Raw genomic sequence first — 23182 nt, forward strand, 5'->3', positions numbered from 1 at the left:
CTCATTGTTCCACTTCAAGCTCATTGAAAGAACTACTCTCATCTAACTGGCCCCTTCATTCTTTTAGTGGTTATCCTATGCTTGCCGCACCCCCTTTCCCTTTTGATTTGTTGACCAGGGAAAACTACTTTACCGCAAGTTTTCAAAATAGTGTAAAATTTTAAATGAACCACCCCTACTTATGGAGTAAAGTCTCATTTTCTTTACATTTATAACCTAAACAAACATATGGAAGCAATAACTATATTTTAGTAACTATTAATTTGTCCTTGTTGCTTAAGTATTATAAATGAAGTTTGCAATTGCTGACATGAGTAATAGTTTTATATAACATCCTTTTTCTCATGGTTAGGAAGCTATCTCATTGATATGAAAGTGTACCAAGGAAGAAAAATTGTGTGTTGCCTGGCAAGCTCTGCTGAGGATATTGTTGCATCAAGGTTCTGGCATTCTAGAAAGGAGAAGTTGCCACTTGGTATGATTGCCATCTCTCTCCAGGTGGCACAAGTAATATTCTGATTTGGTGGTAACCTTACCTGGGACTATTTATGACAGATGTTAAAAAAGACCAAGAGCCATCAAACTCAAGCTATCAAAGACATCTTTATCACATTTCTCCAGAACATCTTAAATCACACTTGTGAAAATGCATTAAGTGACTATTGTTGTGTACATACTCAGTTTGGTTTTCCAAGTAGGGAATGGCCCCCAATATTAGAGGCAAAACCTTGGTTTCATTTTAAGATCTGTAATTGGAAAATTAATGTTTTTTCTTTAGCAATGTTATTCTTAGCTCACTGATAATCTGTATTGATTTAGTGTCTGTGGGGCAGGATGCCTCCTGATCATTTTAAATTTATATTTCAGTATCACCTGAAACTATTTTCTCATTTATTGAAACAGTCAACGAACAATCTATCAAATAACTGAAAAAAATGCACATTCCTTTGTGTTGCTTCTTCACTAGAAATTAATTATTTAAATAGTGTTTTAAACATTGTATGTTTGTGCAAGTTAAAATGGGGGCTGAGGCAATAGGTAGTTAAGCTAATGATCAGTATTAATGCATCCATATAGATTTATAATTTTAAAAAACTTACCTTTCAAACATTTTTCATGCTGCAAAGTTCGTCATTTTTTTAAAAAGATAGAAAAAGCATCAGAAATGCTGCAAGAATAGGTGAGTCATAAAATCATTGCATTACAGAAGACCATTAGGCTTATCACAGTAGAAAGCCATTCAGTGGAAACAGTCCATTCCCTGTTCTATCCCCATAGACCTGCAAGTTTATTTCCTTCTAGTGCCTGATCCACTTTCATTTTGAATCCATTTATTGTGGCTGACTAGCTGAGTTCCAAGTCATCTTGCTTAAATTAAGAAAACACCACTAGGGCATAATTACAAGATGGTCATAGCTGTTGTCACAAGGCTGTGCCCCATTTTGATTTTTCAACTATCAACTGCCTGGAAATTTTCCTATTTGAAATGAGACAGGACAAATTACTTAACAATGCAAGGCCGGATTGTGAAGAAAGAGACATTTCTCATCATGTAAAGACCCCTCTTAACTATCCTAGGAAGAGAGATTAAAATGCAAAGTACTGGTGATTGAAATAATGGCTGCCACAGACAGACACACTTAAATCTTGGAAATACACAATGGATGGAATATTTCAAAGCCAGACTGCAGCTACTGCAGAGAGATGGCAAGAAAGACTTCAGCAGAGGAAACAGGCTGAGAGCTGGGCTCTCTCTCTCTTGTTTGGAACAAGTGCATTTCCCAGTTCGAAAGCCAATTTTACTAGAAATCTACCAGCGAACTGAGTTGTAATAATTGCAAGATGTTCTATATCTGACCACATCCATAAAAATCAGCTAATCCAAATCTCCCACAATATTTGAAAAAATCTTTGCCTCTAGCACAAAGGACATTTAACTGCATATTCTTTTAAACTTAATTGGGCCCAACTTCCCTTATTCTGATATGAGTGCGTGCAAAAGACATTGCCCTTTTGAAAACGTTTAGTGCTGAACAAATTTGCTTTCTTTGACTCAAGAAAGCCTGGTTCTATTGGTTCCTTCTTGATCACCAATTACATGATTGAATACGTCTTGATTTGGAAAATAAAACCTTAACCTTTGGGTGACCAACTAAGAAGGATGAATAGAGAGGAGCCCCTTAACCCTTCTCACCTGGCCTTAACTCTTTTTTTTATTCTTCCATAGGATGTGGATGTCACTGACTAAGTCAACATTTTCCTAACAACTGCCCTTGAGGTATGGGTGAGCTGTCCTGAACTACAGTGAAGTTAGAAGGGAGGTTCAAGATTTTGACCCAGTGACTGCAAAGTGACAGTGATTATAATTCCAAGTTAGGATGGTGTGTGACTTGCTTTGGGTGGGGTGGAGGCTGCTTGCAGGTGATGTTCCAATGCATTGTCCTAGGTGGTAGAGGTTGTGGGTTTGGCTACTGAGTTGAGGGCAATTGGGGATGGGCAACAAAAGCTGGCCTTGCCAGTGATAACCACATTCCATGACTATTTTTTTAAAAAACAAGCTTTGTCCCGAATCAAGCTTCTAGTGTGTTGTTGGAGCTACTCATCTGGACAAGTAGCAAGTATTTGATCACATTCCCAACATGTATCTTTTGGGTAATCAGAAACTGAATTACGTAATTCAGAATTCCCAGCCTTGACAGTGGAGCCAGAGTATTTAGTTTCTGGTCAATGGTAACACATGCCGCCCCCCCCCCCCCCTCCAAGGATGTTAATAGTGGGGCAATTCTGTGATGGTAATGCTATTGAATGTCAAGGGAAGATAGTCAGATGCTCTTTTGTTGGAAGTATTAGAAATGGTCATTGCCAGGAACAGTGTGGCACAAATATTACTAGTTACCTATCATGCCTGAATGTTGTCCCAGCCTTGCTGCATACAGACAGACTGCTTCAGTATCTGAGTCGTCGTGACTGGTGAAGAACATTGTGCAGTCATCAGTATACATACCTCCTTTTGTCCTTGGAATGGAGGGAAGGTTATTGATGAAGCAGCTGAAGAAGGTTGCACTTAAGATGCACAGTGGCAGCAATGTGTACAATCTCCAATGATGCACCGCAGCAATGCATAAAACTCCTTCATCAGAACCTTCCAAACCCACGACTTGTGCCACCTAGGAGGACAAAAGCAGCACGTTTGAGAACACCACCACCTGCAAGCTCCTCTCCAAATCATTCACCATCCTGACGTGGAACTATACCGCTGTTCCCTTTCAGGCTCTGGATCAAAATCCTGGAACTTACTTCTGAACAGCACTGTGGGTGTGCCTACACATGTACTGCAGAGGTTCAATAAGGTGCTCACCATCACTTCTCAAGGGCAATTATGGATGAACAACAAAAGCTGGGCTTTCTACCAACACCTCATCCCAAGAAAAAAACCTTTCAAACCTCTGACATCTAACCTAAAGGACAGCAGAACAGCAACCTATACAAGTTCCTCTCCAACCCATAGAGTATCCTCGACTTAAAAAGAAATGACCATTGGAAAGCACTGTAAAGGCACTTTACATGGAGTGCTTTGCCATAGTCGCTTGTGTGATGTAGGATTTGGAACTATATTGCCATTCCTTCATTGTCAAAACCCTGGCACTCCCTAACACCACAAAGACAGCAGTTGTTCTAAAGGTCAACTCGCCACCACTTTGAGGGCAATTAAGGATGGGCAACAAACTCTGGCCTTGCTAATGATGCCCACAACCCATGAATGAAAAATATCTGTTCTTTCAGGGAAGAGAGTTAGTTTTTAAAATCAAAGAATTGCAGTGGGATATATGAATCAGAGTGAAAGCTTGAGCCAAGACACAAATTTAATTTCACAGCAACTTCATTGCAGTGTTAATGTAAGCCTTACTTGTGACTAATAAAGTTTATTTAACACCTTGAACAGCGTATTAGAACTTTCATGCTGCTAAACTAATTTAATGGAGAAAAGTTTGGAAGAGCAATCCAAAATGGCAAAAGGTGTAGACAATGTACCAAATTAACTTCTAAGATTATACTAAGATGGGCAGTGGAAGAGCAACTTGTTTTAATAATGCGCTATTTTTAAAGAAAGATGTACTTACTGAGTCAACTCAGTAAGGGCTGCTATCAAACATGTACTTCATTTAAAACTGGTAGGTCTCTCTGTGGTCAACGTCCGCTTCAGCAGAGCAGAGCTGACATATGAGTTAACACTTGTCAGTAATTTACTGGTTTTGTTTATAATGGACTCCGAGTAAAATTCCTTCATGGTTGTCATAATGGGTTTGAAATGTGAATGTTGTACTTGGATGAGACACATCCAAGCGATCAGCAAATCCAAGGACCAATTTAAAAAGTTTTGAAATTTAATTATTAGCCTTTGACAAATCTTTGCAAAAAGGTTAGTCAAGACTAATTTGGTACTGTGAATCTGAAATAGCAGATAAGCATTCACAGAAAAGAGAAACCTCTTTCTAAGAAAGGTGTAAAGCAAGAATATTAAGCTCTGGGAGGAGATGCAACGACATTTAGGTTAGCTATACAGAATGAAGAACATGGCATGTGGAAGAAAAGTGATGGGCCATATCTCTCTTCTTCCATGCTTTCTTAAATCTGCCTTGTGTTTTGAACTGATAGCATCCTACCGCCACTGTGATGTGTAAAATAATGAACATCTTCCTTTAAAAAAAAACTTAAGAATTTAATTTTCTTTTATATGCAGAGAATTAACTTTGAGAACTTATTTCTGAACATACAAAAACTGCTAAAACACAAGTAGAATTTCTTTGGAATCCAAAAACCGCTTGAAAATATTTATACAACAGCACTATTATTTAAGCAAGAAATAAATAAAATGGTGTCAGCTAATTTTCCTGTAGGCCACAGAAGGTAGTAAAGGAGTCATTATCAGATATATTTTCCACAACTACTAAATTATACTCCCGCAATTAGCAGCAAATCAGTAATGCCGATGAGTATTAACAGTCATTGCTGAGACAGTTTTATATATCATCCTTTAATACATTTGATATTTTACAACTAAGTAAAATAAACACTACAGCAAATATCTTCAAAATCTGTACAAAGTTTGTTACAGAACAACCAGTGGGTTGAAAGTAAGAATCTAAAATGAACCACACTGAGTTTTCTTTGTAAATATCTACAAAATCCAGTTGGTCTTAATGTTTTCTAAAATTCCCCTGCATGTATAAAAATAAATTAATAAAACAATACTCTTCCAGTCAACTGCACAATTGCTAATTAGAAATATCACAAACCAAAATATTGAGGTTTTATATTTCAATTTTTCCCCACAATTACTGAAATTCACCAAAGCATATTTACAGGTGAGAGATACAAACTGTGCAACATTCAACCTTGAGAGACTTATCAAGGTAACTTCAAACACTCTTGCAATTGGGTATGTAGAGGGGGTTGGTCTACAGATTGTTCAAAGTAGTTTGGCCAGGTTCAGACCTGCAAATTCCTTCCAAGAAGGAAGACGATGTACTATTGGAAATTCCTGCTGCTGTGACAGGAATTCTGATCGAGTGCATACTCAGCTGTCCAGAGCTAATTCACAATGGACCTAGCAACAGGCACTTGGTTAGGCTGACAGCCAACATATCCCTCAAAGGAACCTTCCCTGGCGGCAGGCTAATCCATTTCTTCCACTTTATAGATTGATCTGGTCCCCCAGCAGCCAAAAAAATCTCAGAAGCCTATTGCACCACAACAGAGTAGCTATGCTAGCGATGGTCCTGGAAGCATACCACATTCACAGCAAAGGAACAGGACACAACACAAAATGCATGCAATGTAAAACTCAGGTGATGCCAGGCCTGTCACATCTGCAGAACCAGGAACAATTCCTTTGTCATTGTTTTTGCAACATAACTTGCACGTTATGTAAAAGATAACTTTTATTTAAAAATCATAACTTTACTGCCATCAAAACAGTTCAAGACGAGCACAAAACTGAATGATTCAAGTTTTACCGATGAAGTTGAAAGCAAGTTCATTTTTCAGATTTCTCGATGCCCAATGTCACTCCAGTGAGCCAAGATATTAGTGCAATCAAGCTGCAAGTCTAGTAAACCAAATGTTGTGATGATATAGGAACATCTTGTGAAAGTTATTTGGTGTATATGTTGATATATGGTGACTATCAGTGTATTTGTCACTATCCTTTAGCTCCTCCTACTACACAGAGTAAGATTCATCCACTCTGCAGCTGGCTGAACTGCTGTGACAACAGAACACATTCTGGAATTTAAAAATCCCGTGTCAACTTTTTTCCTGTGTAACAGGACTACCGCCTTTGTCACTGAGCCTCTGAAGAGAAAGAAAAAGGTACAGCATTAACATTTTTCCACATAATTAATTTAAAATCACTCATCTCAGCTTCCTAAATTCCATTACTTTTATCAAATAATTTGTTATTTGCAAAAATATTTGCTATGTTAGCAAAAACAAAATTTAACAGTTCTTTATGTACCTATGTTTTAAACAAGCCTAATAAAAAAGTTAAATGTATATGTTTAATTTTAACAGTTTTAAAATACAATTCAATTATATGTGCAAAAGCAACAGAATAAAATATCTTCCATCATTGTTTCAGGCTATGACACTTACTGCAACTTTTGGTGTGGAAGTTTCACTATGAATGGATATGAAAGGATTGGAAGGAGCTGAGCGAAGTGGTTGAGTCTGAGCACTTGCCAGTAGATTATTCATTGGGATCTGGGCTGTTCCAGTGATCTGCAGTTGCTGTAGTTCATGTTGGTGCTGTTGCTGCATTATCTGATAAAACAGAGCTTGCTGTTGTTCCTAGTTTTAATGACAAGACGTGTAAAATGTGAATTTCACATTAATTGGCAGCACGAATCTGCATTAAGGATATAGATCAAGAGTAATCAGGAGATATAGAAATAATACTCTTAATAGAGTCGGTAAAGGCAGAGTAGTAGGGAACATGTCTCTCCAACCCTGTCTGAACACTATCTAAATTTAAGGATATGGACCAAGTGCTGGTAAATAGGATTAAGTGGGACGTCAGATGATTCTCATGTGTCAGTGCTGACCTGATGGGCTGAAGGGCACCTTAGGATCAAAGGAACATAGAAATTAGGAGAAGTGGGCAAATTCAGTCCTTTCAGCTTGCTCCAGCATTCAATCAGATCATGGCTGATCTCTCCCTGGTCTCAAATCCACCACCCCACCTGTTCCCCATATCCCTCTTTCCCTTTTTTTAAAAATTAGAAATATGTATATCTCCCTCTGGAAACCATTAACGATTTAGACTCCACCGCACTATGGGGCGGTGAGTTCCACAAATTCACCACCCTCTGCGAGAAGTAATTCCTCCTCATCTCAGTTTTAAATCTACCGCCTCACAACCTATACCTGTGACCTCTTGTTCTAGATTGCCCCATAAGAAATAACATTTGGTCTACATTTACTTTATCAATTCCTTTTAAAATTTTATATACTTCGATCAGATCCTCTCTCATCCTTCTAAACTCCAGTGAGTACAAGCCAAAACTGTTTAATCTCTCCTCATACATCAACCCCTTAATCCCCGGAATCAAGCTGATGAACCTCTGAACTGCCTCCAATGCCACCACATCCTTCCTCAAATAAGATGACCAAAACTGGACACAATACTCCAGATGTGGTTTCACCATCACCCTATATAATTTTAACAACATTTCTCTACTCCAGTCCTTTTGCAATAAATGCCAACATCCCATTTGCCTTTTTTATTACTTTCTGCGATTCATTAACATAGACACCCAGATCCCTCTGTCCAGACATATTTTGAATTTGCTTTCCATTTAGGTAACAATTTGCCTATTTTTTCTGCCAAAGTGGATAACCTCACACTTATCCACATTAAACTCCATCTGCCAAATCTTGGCCTATGATCCGAGCCAATCTATATCCATCAGTAGAATCTTTATATCCTCTTCCTGCTTTCCCACCTATTTTAGTATCATCTGCAAATTTTGCTATGTTACACTCTATATAAATGATCTGCAGGAAGGGACAGAGTGTAAACAGTTGAGGTCCGAGGACTGACCCCTGCGGCACCCCGCTAGTTACATTTCACCAGCCAGAGAAGGACCCATTTATCCCCACCCTCTGCTTTCTGTCAATCAGCCAATCCTTAATCCAGTCTAGTACACTACCCCCAATCCCCTGCAATTTCAACTTCTGGATCAGTCTTTTATGCTGCACCTTGTCAAACGCCTTCTGGAAGTCTAGATTTACCACATACATAGGCTCCCCACTATCCACCTTGCTGGTTATGTCCTCAAAGAACTCAAGCAAGTTTGTCAAGCATGAGTTTCCCTTTATAAAACAATGCTGACAATGGTGGATTGAGCTTTGTCTTTCCAAATGCTCAGTCTTCTCCTCTTTAATGATTGATTCCCCATCACAGAGGTCAAGTTAACTGACCTATAGTTTCCTACTTCCTGTCTCTCTCTCTTTTTGAATAAGGGCATCACATTAATGTGTTTCCAATCCACCGGGATCTTACCAGAATCCAAGGAATTTTAAAATATTACAACCAATGCACCTACTATCTCTGCTGCCACCTCCTTTAATACCCTAGAGTGCAGGCCATCTGGTCCCGGAGACTTAGAAATCATAGAAACCCTACAGTGCAGAAGGAGGCCATTCGGCCCATCGAGTCTGCACCGACCATAATCCCACCCAGGCCCTACCCCCACATATTTACCCGCTAATCTACGCATCTCAGGACTCTAAGGGGCAATTTTTCACCTGGAAACATTTTCACCTGGCCAATAAACCTAACCCGCACTTCTCTGCCTTTAATCCCATTAGCTTATTCAATATCCTCTCCCTAGTGATGGTTATTTCACCAAGTTGCTTTGCATTAACTACAGTTTTTGGAAAATCTTCATTATTCTCTATCATGAAGACAGAGGAAAAATATTGGTTTAATGCCTCCGCCATCTGTGTTCCCCATTAATACCTCATCAGTTTCGTCCTCCAAAGGGCCGATATTTACTTTAGCTATTCTCTTCCTCTTTTTATACTTGTAGAAGCTGTGTTTATGTTTTCTGCTAGTTTCCTTTTGTAATTCACCTTAGCTCTTCTGATTCTATTTTTAGTAGCCTTTTGCTGAACCTTAAAGTTCTCCCAATCCTCCAGCTTGCCACTAGCTTTTGCAGCTTGGTATGCCCTAGCTTTTGCCTTTATGTCCTCTTCGACCTCCTTGTCTAGCCATGGAACATTTTTCTTCCTTTTACAATTCCGGTCTCTCTCAGGAATATACTTTGAGAGGTATTCAATATCTCCCTGAACACCCACCATTGTTTCTCAACTGTCCTGCCCTCAATTATTTGTGCCCAGTTTACTTGGGCCAGCTCTTTCCTCAGGCCTGTATAATTATCTCTGCCCAACGCTAAAATTCTAGTATGGCACCCTGCCTTTTCTCGCTCAACCTGAAATTCTAGCATGTCTTCTGCACTGTATGATTCTAAATTCCATATTCACCAATGCTGCTTCTACCTGCACAATATTATCTTTCCTCACTTCACCTCCAACTGTAAAACACCCATTACCTAGTCTTGGGATGTTCTAATATCGTTCCAGCATACTGGCAGTATCACTACTGCCCTTGCTCATCTTTATTGGCTCTCTGACCCCAATGCATCAAGTTCAAAACCTTCATCAGCATTTCAAAATCACTCCGTGATTACCCCCCACTACAACGTTGTAAATTGCTCTAGTGGTCTTTAATTCTCCAACTCTGGCCTGCTATGCAACTCCCAATTCTACTAATGGTGATCAAGCCTTGGGCTGTCTTTTTTTATTTATCCAAAGGATGCAGACATTGCTGACTAAACCAGCATTTATTGCCCATTCCTAACAAGTTATCAAAAGCATCTTATTCATTTTGAATGTCATAAGAGAATATTCTTACTGGAGTTAGCTGCTGAGATGGCACCAATTGTTGAAGTGGTTGTTGCTGTTGGTGAAATAACAGTTGTCTCTGCTCAGAGAGTAAATTCAATCCTGGTATGCTACAAAACAAAAATATTTACATACAGTACATACAATGCACTTAAACAAAATAAGCCTATGAAGCAAAATTTTTAATAGGACTAGATTCACCAATTTCAATTCCCGGACTCAAGAGTTCTTGATTTAAAGTTTTTTATGTAAAGGGTGGATAGATATGCAAGTTCTTTTGGCAACTTAACTGCTCGATAACATTGCCTTTTCTCACTGGTTCAATAATACTGGATCTTGTGTTAGGAAATCGTGATAAACTGAAAAATAAGAAATCCAATTTTTGGGAATGTATTATGGTGGTTGTATGCGTAAAAAAAAAACTATTTTAAAATGGAAATTGTAGAAAGACAGGTTGGCTGAGTTGATGGAATTATGGTTTTTGATATGCTGATTAGCCTAGCAACATTGTAAACAGATGTTTACCTAAGGCAGGTTGGCAATAATGGAGATTAGTGTGTCAAAAGTTAAAAGTAAAGATGGTAAAAGTTAAAAAGAGAAGGGGGTGAATTTCACACTTCCATTCTAAAATGTGAAATGTAATAAAGCTAATTAAGAGTAACTTCTGAGAAGTTTAGTTCAGATCAGGGAAGATCAAAAAGGAAAACAATATATCAGAGGCAAGCTCACCCTATGCAAAGGATCTGTTCTAAGACCATAGCAGCAAGCTGTGTCCACTCCCAACAAGCTGTGCCTGGAGAAGGCCTGTTTGAAAAGTCAGTTGTCTCTATCCTAAGCCAGAAGCAACCCCAAAAGATATAGGTGCCTGGTGTGCCGACGGAGTGCTGTTGGGGCTGGGCGTTGTGAGGTTAAGAGAAGGGAAGGATTTGGAACTAGTTAACTATACAACGTATAGCCATTAATGTAGTTAAGTTTATTTTCAGTCTGACTTTCTTTTGTTTTACTGTTCAATAAACATTTATTGTGTTTAAAATCAGCACAAAAATGCCTGAGACACCCTTTACTGGTCCCCAAATCTTTGCTCATATTATACCAAATTGCAAAATACAGTTGAGAGCTGGCATCCCAAGTTGCCCTTCTGGGATTTGGAATACCCGAGCATTTATCAGCTATGCTCTTAACAGTTTGTAAAGGTTTGTTTGGTCTCTCATTAAGAGATCTTGAGACTTGCATTTTAAATACAAACGGTTTATTGTTAACCCATAACTAGGTACATACCCCAGGTACTGCCATGCATGTGCTGCCTCCATGATGGCTCCTTCCAGACTCTACTCCCATAGTTTATCATGTGACTCTAAATATATGATGGATGGGTGGTACAATTTGTCTGTCCCACATTAACCCTTGCTCTGCCGAACACCGTTATATTACAATGGCATGGTGCTACCAAATACAACACTGGCAAGTCTCAAGTTCTCCCCACATACTGCACAATGGCTTCTTAAATTTTCTTGATGACTCAGTAAATAAATACATCATACTGATGTAGAACTGTGCTGAAAGATTTCTGGTTTGATACCTGGTTTATATCGAGTTAATTGAAATCATATAGGGTTTCAATATTCAGTGATTAAGTCAAAATCTAAGGATGGACATCGAAGTCCAGATTTGACAGTTAGAAACTGGCAGAATGGGTTGCTAATGCTTTGTCACTGTGCACACAACACAATGATGATGATGCCGCCTTTGAATGCAACACTGCTATTTGCGACAAAATGGACTGCTATTTGCGACAAAATGGGAATGCAATTGCAGCAGGAAATTTAAAGTCCAGTGAGTAAATTATTTCCAGCCAGTTTTGGCCAACTCCTGACATACATTGATGGTCCCACCAGCCCCCCAACTAGCTGTCAATATTTGACAGAAAGGGAAAAAGAGAAAGTACAATCTAACAATGCCTGCTGGAAAGTGCACAACAACTCAAATTAGGTTATGGGATTCTGTATCATCCTACTTACAGTCAAAATCTGCACCATGCATATCTGGAGAATGGAAACTATTTCAAGATACTGGAGAGTTCAGGAACATGCCTTATTTCAGTCTAGTCACTGGTTTCAGTAAAATATGCAAGAATCTAATATATAACTACTTGCATTCAGAGAGTATAGAAAAAGCCCTCATCATCAAAGCATCTTGGCGGCACAGTGGCTAGCACCGCTGCCTCACAGCACCAGGGATCCGGGTTCAATTCTAGCCTTGGGTGACTGTGTGGAGTTTGCCTGGGTTTCCTCCGGGTGCTCCGGTTTCCTCCCACAGTCCATTGGTTGATTGGCCATGCTAAATTGCCCTTAGTGTCAGGGAAATAACAGGGTAAATATGTGAGGTTACGCGGATAGGACCTGGGTGGGATTGTTGCCAGTACAGGCTCGATGGACAAAATGGCCTCCTTTTGCACTGTAGGGATTCTATGATGTGGAGATGCCAGCGTTGGACTGGGGTAAGCACAGTAAGAGGTCTCACAACACCAGATTAAAGCCCAACAGGTTTATTTGGTAGCAAATAAACCTGTTGGACTTTAACCTGGTGTTGTGAGACTTCTTACTGGGATTCTATGAAACAGGTGCTAAACCATCCAAGGGGGAAAGCTTTTCTGAAGAAAGGCTTATTTAAGAAAGAGTTGGAGAAAGAATTACAGAGGCAGAGAAATGGGTTGAGGGTTTGGAATTGAATGACTTGGGGAACTGGATACCTATGTAGATCAGCAAAGAAGGGGGAAATGGGTGAGTGAGACTTCGCTGGGCAGAATGCAAGTGGCTGAGAAAGGTGAGTGGTGCGAGATTGGTTGAAGAGGAAGAATTTAAGTGGAAAAGGTAATGGAAACAGAGAGACATGAGAGATGTTCAAGTCAAAGGTCTAACAGAAAACCCTAGCTTTGACAGATACATTTAGATCTAATCATACTTTATGATAGATGGGGAAAAAATGAAAATCCTCACCAAAGCTGGAGTGTAAACTGGCATTCAAATCACAAACTTTGCTACCAAGTGCACTAATTTACCACAGCAACCTGGATAGATTTGTCCACGTTTTTAATCTCTTTACAACTCCATCTCTGCACAGCATAAAGTTCACAATGCATTTATTAAAGATATGTATTCATTTATTAAGATGCTTTTATCTTTAGGTATTTTGCAGACATTGCATCATAGAACTTCAAAATCTTGAGCATGTCATTGAGCTAAGCCACTATGTCAAAGTATATGAGCTGCAGAAAAAGTGATAAAAGCCAAGGCTAAATACATTTTGTCCCACCTAATTTAAAAGGCAGGCTAAACAGGAGGTCAGAGGAAGCATTTTTTTAAAAAAAAGTAGTCTGTGCTGAAATATTGTAATTCAATATCTCCTATTCTTGTTACTAGATTCTTGTCATATTTTCGTATCCGTCTTTGTCAATTTTAAATGTCTACATTAGATTGTTAACTAGACGGTGCAATTTTCCACTGGTTGAAAATTCAGAAAATTCCTGAGCTTCCATTCTGAACTCTGACACCATCTTGTTCAATCGTACGATAATTTATTTCTTTGGTTTACATTAGACATCATTTTAAAATTCTAAAGTTTGTTCCGATAGTTGATCTCCTATGGTACTGCACACAAGGTGTAAAGACCAACTGTAATCTTAAGGTGAAACAGGGTTAACAGGAAGTAGATGCACATCATCATCATTCAGGCCCCATAGATATATTGTTTTTTGTATAATGCTTCGATTTAATCAAATTATTCATAGTTAAATATCAAAACAAAGCAATTTGAGAAGTAATTGGGACGGGATTTCTATTGTAGGCTGAGGTATTGGGATATAAATCTGAAGCACAGTTGAAAATACTTAGTGTGACAAGTTTGACAGCTGTTGCAGTGATTGCATGTTGCCTAATCAACCACTCCACTAAACACTCTTAAATAATCTAGCTGCTGTTTTATCCAACCTGATACCTGGAACTACAACTGCCGCGTCAACAGTTGATGCTTCTCTTGAGACCTCAGACTGGCTCACCTGCACCCCAAACCACCAGTGATTTGCATCTCTTTTGGGCTGATGCTGTTCTTTATTCCCTTGGCCCTTTGCCAGTCATCTCATTCCCCAGCCTCAGTCTGCTACAAATAAAGGACTAAGAAGATTTTTAAAAATTATTTCTTAATGTCGATGTTAAAATGAATTACAATTAGAATACAAAAACACATGCACAACCACTGGACTGCACTACTCTATGAACATGTACAAAAATGAAATAAAGTGCATAAAACGATAAAATTGAACAAATTACAATGCACGTAAACTGCCAAAAAATATTGTTCTTAGGAAGAGGAACAAGCCATTTAGCTCCTGGAGAATGTTCACGACTGATCTGTGACATAACTCGACATGCCTGAGCTCCATATCCCTTAATACCTTCGGTTAACAAACAATTCCAGATTTAAAATAAATAACTGATATCGCATCAATTGCCATTTGCAGAAGAGAGTTCCAAACTTCTACCAACTCTTATATGTTGAAGTATTTCCTTCTTTCATTCTTGAAAGATCTGGTTCTAATTTGTATACTATACCGCCAAGTCCTGGATTCCCCAACTAATGGAAACTAATGAAAATTTTGATTTTGAAAACTTGATTAAATCATCCTTTAACCTTATAAATTACAGGGAATACAATCCTAGTTTTTGTGATCTCTCCTTAAAATATAACACTTCAATCTCAGATATAATTGTGGTAAATTTACACTGCCCTCCTCCCTAACATGTTGTTTAGTAAAACTTCTTTGACCACAACATTATTAGTCCAACCTGGGAGCATTGCTGTTGCTGGCACTGGGGAATAAGGTGGGCCAAGTGTCTCTGACCCCGAGTCATGGAGATCATCATGGAGTCTATAGTAGAACTTCTAATTGGAAGAGGAGGGCCAACTTCAGTGGGATGAGGTGATCTAGCCAAGGTAAAATGGAACCAAGAACTGATCGGAAAAACTGTAAAGGAACAACGGATGATCTTTAAGGAGGAGATGTTTAGGTAGACTAGATACTTTCCAACAAGAGAGAAAGGCAGGGGAACAAAGTCAGGGCTGGAAGGATGATGAGGGAGATTGAAGTTATGATGAGAGGAAGAAGATGTATGATGAATGTTAGTGATTTTTTCAAACAATAACAAAGCCAGATATAATAGGATGAGAGAGAAAGTGAAGAGGAAAATAAGGCTGACAAGGGAGAATGAGAAAAGAATGTCAATCAACATAAAAAGGAACAAAATAAATATTCTACCAGCATGCAAATAGTATAACTGGATATTAAGAGGCAAAGTGAGGTCTTTAAAGGGCAAAAGGATGATATCAGCGCATGGTTTGAATACTTTACAATGACATATTTTGTATTTTTAAAATTCTTTCAAGGGCGAGGGGTTCGCTGATAATATTTGTTGCCACGTGTAATTGCCCTCAAGGCGGTGGTGGTGAGCTGCAATCCTGAACCACTGCATTCCATCTGATACAGGCTGTTAGGAAAGGAGTTCCAGAATTTTGACCCAGCAACAATGATGGATTGGTGATGTAGTTACAAGTCAGGATGGTGTGTAGCTTGGAGGGGAACTTCCAGGTGGTGGTGTTCCCATGCGTTTGCTTCTCTTGACCTAGGTAATAGAAGTTGAAGATTTAGAAACTGCTGTTGAAGGAGGCTTGGCAAGTTGCTGTAGTGTATTTGTTTATGGTACACACTGCATTAGTGGGAGGGGGAATGGATGTTTAAAGCAGTGGATGGAGTGTTGATCAAGGGTAAATTTTGTCTTGTTTGGAGTTGAGCGCTGTTGGAATTGCATTCATACTGGCATAGAATATTCTACCCCACTCCTGACTTGTGCCTTATAGGCTTTGGGAAGTTATGATGTGAGTTAACTTCCTCAGAATCCCCAGCCTCTGATCTGCTCTTGTAGCCATAGTATCTATATGGCCAGTCCAGTTCATTTTTTGGTCAATGATAACTCCCAGGATGTTGATATGGGGGGGGAATTCAATAATGAAAATGACACTGAATGTTCCACGTTGGCACATGTTACTTGCCATTAATCAGTCCCAAGTCTGAAAATTGTCAAGATCTTGGATAAGGACTGCTTCAGCATTTGAAGGGTCATGAATGGCACTGAGCACTTCGCAATCATCAGTGAATATCCCAATTTTGGGCCTAATGATGGTTGGAAGATCATTGATGAAGCAGCCAAAGATTGTTGGACCCAAGACAATACTCTGAAAAATTCCTGCAGCATTGTCTTGGGACTGAGATAATTGGCCTCCAACAACAACAACAACAACGTGATCAAGAAGGCGAATGGAATGTTGGCCTTTATCGCGAGGGGGATAGAATATAAAAGCAGGGAGGTCTTGCTGCAACTGCACAAGGCACTGGTGAGGCCGCAACTGGAGTACTGTGTGCAGTTTTGGTCCCCTTATTTGCGAAAGGATATATTGGCCTTGGAGGGAGTGCAGAGAAGGTTCACCAGGTTGACACCGGAGATGAGGGGTGTAGCTTATGAGGAGAGATTAAACAGATTGGATCTGTACTCGTTGGAGTTTAGAAGGATGAGGGGTGATCTTATAGAGACATATAAGATAATGAAGGGGCTGGATAGGGTAGAGGTGGAGAGATTCTTTCCACTTAGAAGGGAAACCAGAACTGGAGGGCACAGCCTCAAAATAAGGGGGGGCCGGTTCAGAACAGAGTTGAGGGGGAACTTCTTCTCTCAGAGGGTAGTGAATCTCTGGAATTCTCTGCCCATTGAAGTGGTGGAGGCTTCCTGGTTGAATATGTTTAAATCACGGGTAGATAGTTTTCTGATCGATAAGGGAATTAGGGGATATGGGGAGCAGGCGGGTAAGTGGAACTGATTCGCTTCAGATCAGCCATGATCTTGTTGAATGGCGGGGCAGGCTCGAAGGGCCAGATGGCCTACTCCTATTTCTTATGTTCTTATCTTCCTTCATGTTAGGTATAACTTGAACCTGTGGTTTCAGTTTTGCTAGGACTCCTTGATGCTACACTGTGAAATGCTACCTGGATGCCAAGGACAGTCACACTCACCTCCTGGGTTGAATTTTTCTGGCCATATTTGGACCAAGACTGTAATAAGGTTAGAAGTCAAATGGCCCTGGCAGAACCCAAACTGAGCATCAGCGAACAGATTACTGCTATTCAACAGTATGTCAACACCTACCACTACTTTGCTGATGATCAAAAGACCAGGCTGAAACAATTGTAACCATCTTCAACCAGAAGTGCCAAGTGAATGACCCATCTTTGCCTCTTCCTGAAATCCCCAACATCACAATGACAGTTTTCAGCCATTTGCTTCATTTCATGTGATATCAAGAAATGGCTGAAGGTAGTGAATACAAAAAAAGAGACGACAGGCCCTGATGACTTTCCAGCTGTAATACTGAAGATCTAGTCACACCACTAACCAAGCTGTTCCAATATAGCTGCAACACTGGCATCTACCCAACGATGGAAAATTGCCAAGGTATTTCCTGTCCACAAAAAGCAGACAAATGCAATATGATCAGTTACCCACTACCAGCAGATGTCATATGATCAAACATGCAAGAATACATTTAATTATAGTCGGCAATCCACCTGCCATCTCTCATCAGCTAGCCTATTCAGAACTGGCATTGCTCCCTGCTCCTGTTAGCCTCTAGCCAACTGCCCATTGTTGCAGGTAACCACCCTGCTTAGTGCCCCAGTATGCCTTCCCCACCTGCACAAATTGCTGCTGTCTGCTAACTTACAAAATATAACGAGTATGCAATCAGATGCTCATAAGAACACAGAGGGCAAGGGGGACAGTAGAAGTGCCTAAGGAAAGTGGGGAGGAACATAATTTGGCAACATGCAAATAGAAAAGATTGTATGTTGTCAAAATGATCTGATCCTCCTTTCCCTACTTCCCTCCCATGCCCACAAAGCCTTCTCTCCCTCTGATTCGCTATGGCCAGTATCACGTCATTGTCATTTAGATCGGGTTCAGTTACCTTCTGCACTCGAAGCAATTTGTCTGAGAGACTGCACTAAATCTTGTGTATTGATGCTGGAAATTGCCAAATGTGTACATACACAGCTTTAATCTTTGCTATTTCCAGAAAGAAACTTCAGTCTATTATTTTCCAAGTTGTCCTTATTGACAATTGCTTGGTTCAGTTCTTATTTTACAAAATCACCATTGTTTTTTCCAAGTAAAAAATTGAAAAGACCAGAACGTCAGCTGTTTCACTGCTAACATTATAATCATAATAAGACTGATCAAATAAAACTCAGTGCTGGTTTCACTGGCCAAAAGTAAGTTTCCAAATGCCGGTAGAAATGTTTAAAAATCTTACCTATTGTTCAGATTGGTAGATAATGGAACAGTTACATTAGGTGGCACAGCTGCATGCGATAGCGGATTTGGGTTTTGTGATATTGACACGGGGGGCTGTATAACTCCATTCAAAGCACCCATAAATCCATTGATTGCCAGCTGGTTTCCTGGTAAAGTTCCCATTAACCCACCTACTGAAGACATTGTGGGAATGGTGGAGGTCATTGTTTGCATACCACTAGCTAGTGCTCCTGACATACAGTTAACCTGATGAATTCCTGATCCTTGCAGAGCTGGACTCTGTCCAGTTGAGGGTGGACTGGCAAGAGAAGAACTGCTAGTGCTATGTCCACTGGAAGTGCGTTCCTAAAATGAGAACATTCAACTTTAATAAGTGGCATCTTTAAACATAAGGCAACAAGTAACTCAATAATAACTTGTACTTATAAAGCATTGATAGTTAGTAAACCAAGTGCCTCACAAGACAAACAGTGAAATTTAGTAAAGATGACAAAAGAAACCAACAAAGAATGGTCAAAGTTCCAGAGTAGGAAATAGCCCTTCCACCAATTATGGACTGGATTCAGTAGAATATTGTACAGAAGATAAGGACTGGGATGCAGGAGGCTAAAGAGCTGAGAAAGGGCAATGTCAGGGAGAGATTTGTGAAGGGGGAAATCAGGATTTTTCAATTTAGCGCATTGAGGAACTGGGAGCAAAAGGTTCTTTCTGAGTATAGGGGTGACTAGTGAGTGAGACAGAATTCAGGTGATAATTTTTTGGACATGTTGTATGTTTTGTTGAATGGAGCTTGGAAGAAGGGTGGTGCAAGACCAGAGCCTAGAAGGAACAAAAGCAAGTATAATAATTTTAGCACCGGTGGGGTTAAAATAAGAATGATGACACCAATATGGGAGTAAATGATTAGAATATGGAGAATGAAAAGTTCAGAGCTTGCTGAAACAGGACTCCGAATTTATACAATGTCTAATTTAGCCTGACCAAACAGCCAAGCCAGATAAAATGGCCTTGGTCACAGCGTTAGCAGCTTAGCAGACTAATCGTGAGATTGTAGGCCAGGTGAAAAATTGACAGAGGGAATTTGAATAGGAAATTTTGAGATAAGTAAATGGAGTTTTGTGATGGAGAATATTCACATCAGAAGGGGAGGTCAGATAAGGGACATTAATTGGAGGGGCTAAGTATAGAAGTATAGAATCCCTACAGTGCAGAAGGAGGCCATTCAGCCCTTCGAGCCTGTATTGACAACGATCCTACCCATACCCTAACCCAAATATTTACTCTGCTGATTCCCTTGACACTAAAGGATAACTTAGCATGGCCAATCAACCTAATCCACACATTATTGGACAATGGGAGGAAACAAAAGCACCCGGAAACCCACGCAGACATGGGGAGAACATGCAAACTCCACACAGACAATCGCCCAAGGCTGGAATTAAACAGTTCCTGGTGCTGAGAGGTAGCAGTGCTAACCACCTTGCCACCGTGGTACCCAGTACAGGGTGGACTTCTTGAGAAGACAGTGATGGCAGTTTTAAAAGGGGAGCAGCGGTGCCTATAGAAAAGAGCTCTTAGTATCTGCAAGCATTGGCACAAGATAAAACAGTTGAACAGTCTGGAACTGGATGGAGATTGAGATCCAATACAGTACGAGTTGTTTGGTGAAGATGAACCTGGAGTAGAAGGAATGCGAGAACAACATGGGAATAAAAAATACCTATCTTTGAGACAGGCAAGCCCATTGAAGACCACTGAACTTGGTGCTACAAGTGGTGCAGGAGGTGGGTCAGTGGAACAGAGAAGAGGGCTCTGGGTATTTCTTATCGTCCAGTATCAAAAGGAGAATTTAGCTGTAGAGCAGGAGACATGATATTGCTTAAGATGGTCAATAAAAATGTAGCAGTGGATGATCAGATCAGATATTCAGCAGGTTAGCTTGAATCTGAAGCCTTCAGATTTCAGGATGTACGCCGGGGGGAGGAAGGCTGGGAGAGAATTAGGATCAAAACATCAAAGGTAGAAGAGCTACTGAGTAGATCACTTGAAACACAGTAAGAAGTTTAACAACACCAGGTTAAAGTCCAACAGGTTTATTTGGTAGCAAAAGCCACAATCTTTTGGAGCCTTAAGCTCCTTCTTCAGGCGAGTGGGAATTCTGTTCACAAACAGGGCATATAAAGACACAAACTCAATTTACATGAATCACTTGATCACTTGAGTCATAGCAGATAAGGGTCAGTGGAAAAGGAATAGGAGAGTGTGTGACTAGCTGTGTGGGGTAGAAGAGAAAAGGATTTCTCCACCCAGAGTTTGAAGAGAATGGCAATAGGGCTGGAGGCGGGCATGTGACGATGAGGTAACAAAGACAAGAAAATCATAAATTGCCTAGTCAACGATTTAGACTTTGGAGTTAGTCTGTCCAGTATAATGAAAATGACATAAATAATTATCTCAAATACAAAGTAAAAGTAATAAATAAGAAACACCTGGATTGGCATTGCAAGTGTGCTTTCAGGCAGAAAACTGTTGTTCAGATGGGGACCTTTACTGCTGTGCAAGGAAGCTGCATTGTGGACTATAAGAGAATACATTAAAATTGAATTTTTAACAAAAATTGTATTTTTAATTGCAAATAATATCACTTGTCAGATTAATTTTAGCATCACATGCACAAGCATATGAAACAGAATGTCACTTACCAGTTTGTACTGTGAATGGATGTATTTGAGTTGTTGGACTGGTATTTGAACTCATGACAGGAAAAGGTACTGAAAGCTGAGCATTTAGTAGCTGGAGGCGTTCCTTCTTAGCCGTCAAATTCTTAATTTGCTCCTCTAGTTGCCGATTTTCAACTTGAAGTTGATGCAGTGATTTCAACATTCCCATAACTATTCAAACAAAAAATCAATTAAACGGTGTTAATAACTGAAAAATCGCACCAATAACACAAACCTCAAGAAACAGACCATTAAAAAAAAATCAATGCAAAGAAATGGAAGGTAGTACATTTTAGTGAATGGAAGAACATAGTAACTGGTAAGATTCCTGGTAAGTGGAGGAAAAGACAAGGAAGGATGCAGAAAAATAGAATTTTAAAGTTGGGCATGCAAACATCGAGTTCTGGTTTTATGTAAGGAGCAGTGATTACAAAAGTTGTGATGCTGAATTTGTCTAACACTCTCGTTAGGCCACAGTTGGTTTTGTATGTTTGTTTGGACATCACAGTATAGGGAAGATATCAGAGACATGGGAAGGGTACAGTAAGGAAAAATCATAATTATATAAGAAATGAAAAAAACAAGTTTGCAGGAAATTAAAAAGTATTATATTACACCTTATAAATTAACATTCATTCTTGGAGAACAAAATTAAACGAAACCTCCATTTTAGGAGAGAGGATGAACAATCCTATCCTGTTGTTACAGAGAAAGGTTCCTTCAAAATTGGGACTTCTTTAGCTGAAACAGGTTAATGTTTGGGGATCCAGCAGATGTTATTAAGATTGTGGAATGTTTAGAGAGGGTTGCTGTCCTTCAGATATGGGGTCAACTGGCGTTATGGACAAAGACACTCAAACTCTCAAATTATTGTACAACAATCTCCTTTATTGTACCCTACCCAAGTTACCACAAAAGTATCAAAACTTCACCACAAAAGGTATCAAAACTTTGTTACATACAAAATATTCAACCTCTGTCTTGCTTTGTAATGCACAAAGTATCCAACCTCTAACCTACTTTGCTAGACATAAAGTAGTCAAAAGGTAGCAAAAAGCTTCATACAAATATCCAAACTCACGACTTGAACTTAGATACTACCCATGGCGAGGTGAGGTGATCAGACTCCCTCCCGGTGGATTTTGTTCCGAGATGTCCGAGTCCTGGACTTGGGGTCTCGTTGCTTGTTCTGCGGTGGTTGGTCCTGGGTTACTGCTGCCAATGTTTCTTTGTTTCTCCTTATAGAGATCCTGCTGGCACTGATGTGCCTTCAGTCACATACTCATAGGACAGGCACTGATCAATCACTGTCTTTTTGGTCACCAAGGCTCAGCGAATCGTGTCTCTCTCGGTCATATTTCTCTCAGGAGCTCAACACACAGGGGTCTGTGTTCAATCATTGTCTGTTTAAGGCATAGCAACAGCCACTGTCCCATCAGGTCCTGTGCCTGTTCTTCACTGCACATACTGTGCTGATACAGACGTAGCCTTTTTTTAAAAAAACCATCAGGTTTGCTGGTGTCTTTGTGGATACCCATCATGCTACAGGGTAAATAATGATAGATTGCTTCCACTGATTGATAAATTGTTAATAAAAGGATATAGACTTAGGTTATCTCAAGAGTGACAAAGGGGTAAAATTAGATGAAATATTTCAACACTTTATTTTAACAGGTTTATTTGAACATGAAATGCACAACAAATGATATCTTTTAAAACAGAACTGGATGCATTTTTGAAAAGAATAGAAAAAGAATGAGAAAAAACAGGGTGATTGGATTATAGTGGACAAGTCCACCGATGGAAAACAGAGCATAACAGCACAGTACAGGCCCTTCGGCCCTCGATGTTGCGCCAACCTGTGAAACGAATCTAAAGCCCATCTAACCTACACTATTCCAATATCATCCATATGTTTATCCAATGACCATTTAAATGCCCTTAAATGTTGACTAGTCCACTACTGTTGCAGGCAGGGCATTCCACTCCCTTACTACTCTGAGTGAAGAACCTACCTCTGACATCTGTCCTATACCTATCACCCCTCAATTTAAAGCTATGTCCCCTCGTGCTAGCCATCAC

At 39.7% G+C, this 23182-nt stretch overlaps 1 protein-coding gene across 9 annotated transcripts in view; it reads right to left on the minus strand.

Moving 5' to 3' along the window:
* Nucleotides 1-5019: 5019 nt before the first annotated feature.
* The window catches only part of mllt10 (MLLT10 histone lysine methyltransferase DOT1L cofactor), a 248754-nt gene continuing 230591 nt past the window's right edge, over nucleotides 5020-23182 (minus strand). For 7 of the 9 annotated variants that reach the window (XM_078234429.1, XM_078234418.1, XM_078234478.1 and 4 more), the window contains 6 exons: nucleotides 21083-21271; nucleotides 20870-20958; nucleotides 18379-18725; nucleotides 9977-10076; nucleotides 6655-6849; nucleotides 5020-6354 (listed from right to left, as the gene is read on the minus strand). In XM_078234429.1, coding sequence (XP_078090555.1) covers nucleotides 6307-6354; nucleotides 6655-6849; nucleotides 9977-10076; nucleotides 18379-18725; nucleotides 20870-20958; nucleotides 21083-21271 — 968 coding nt within the window. In that variant the 3' untranslated portion in view covers nucleotides 5020-6306. Of the gene's footprint in view, nucleotides 6355-6654; nucleotides 6850-9976; nucleotides 10077-14020; nucleotides 14136-18378; nucleotides 18726-20869; nucleotides 20959-21082; nucleotides 21272-23182 lie in introns of those variants that run through there. The other 2 variants (XR_013500066.1, XR_013500065.1) reach the window with 2 other exon arrangements.

The sequence above is a fragment of the Mustelus asterias genome, chromosome 2, assembly GCF_964213995.1.
Source record: "Mustelus asterias chromosome 2, sMusAst1.hap1.1, whole genome shotgun sequence".
Lineage (NCBI taxonomy): Eukaryota > Metazoa > Chordata > Chondrichthyes > Carcharhiniformes > Triakidae > Mustelus > Mustelus asterias.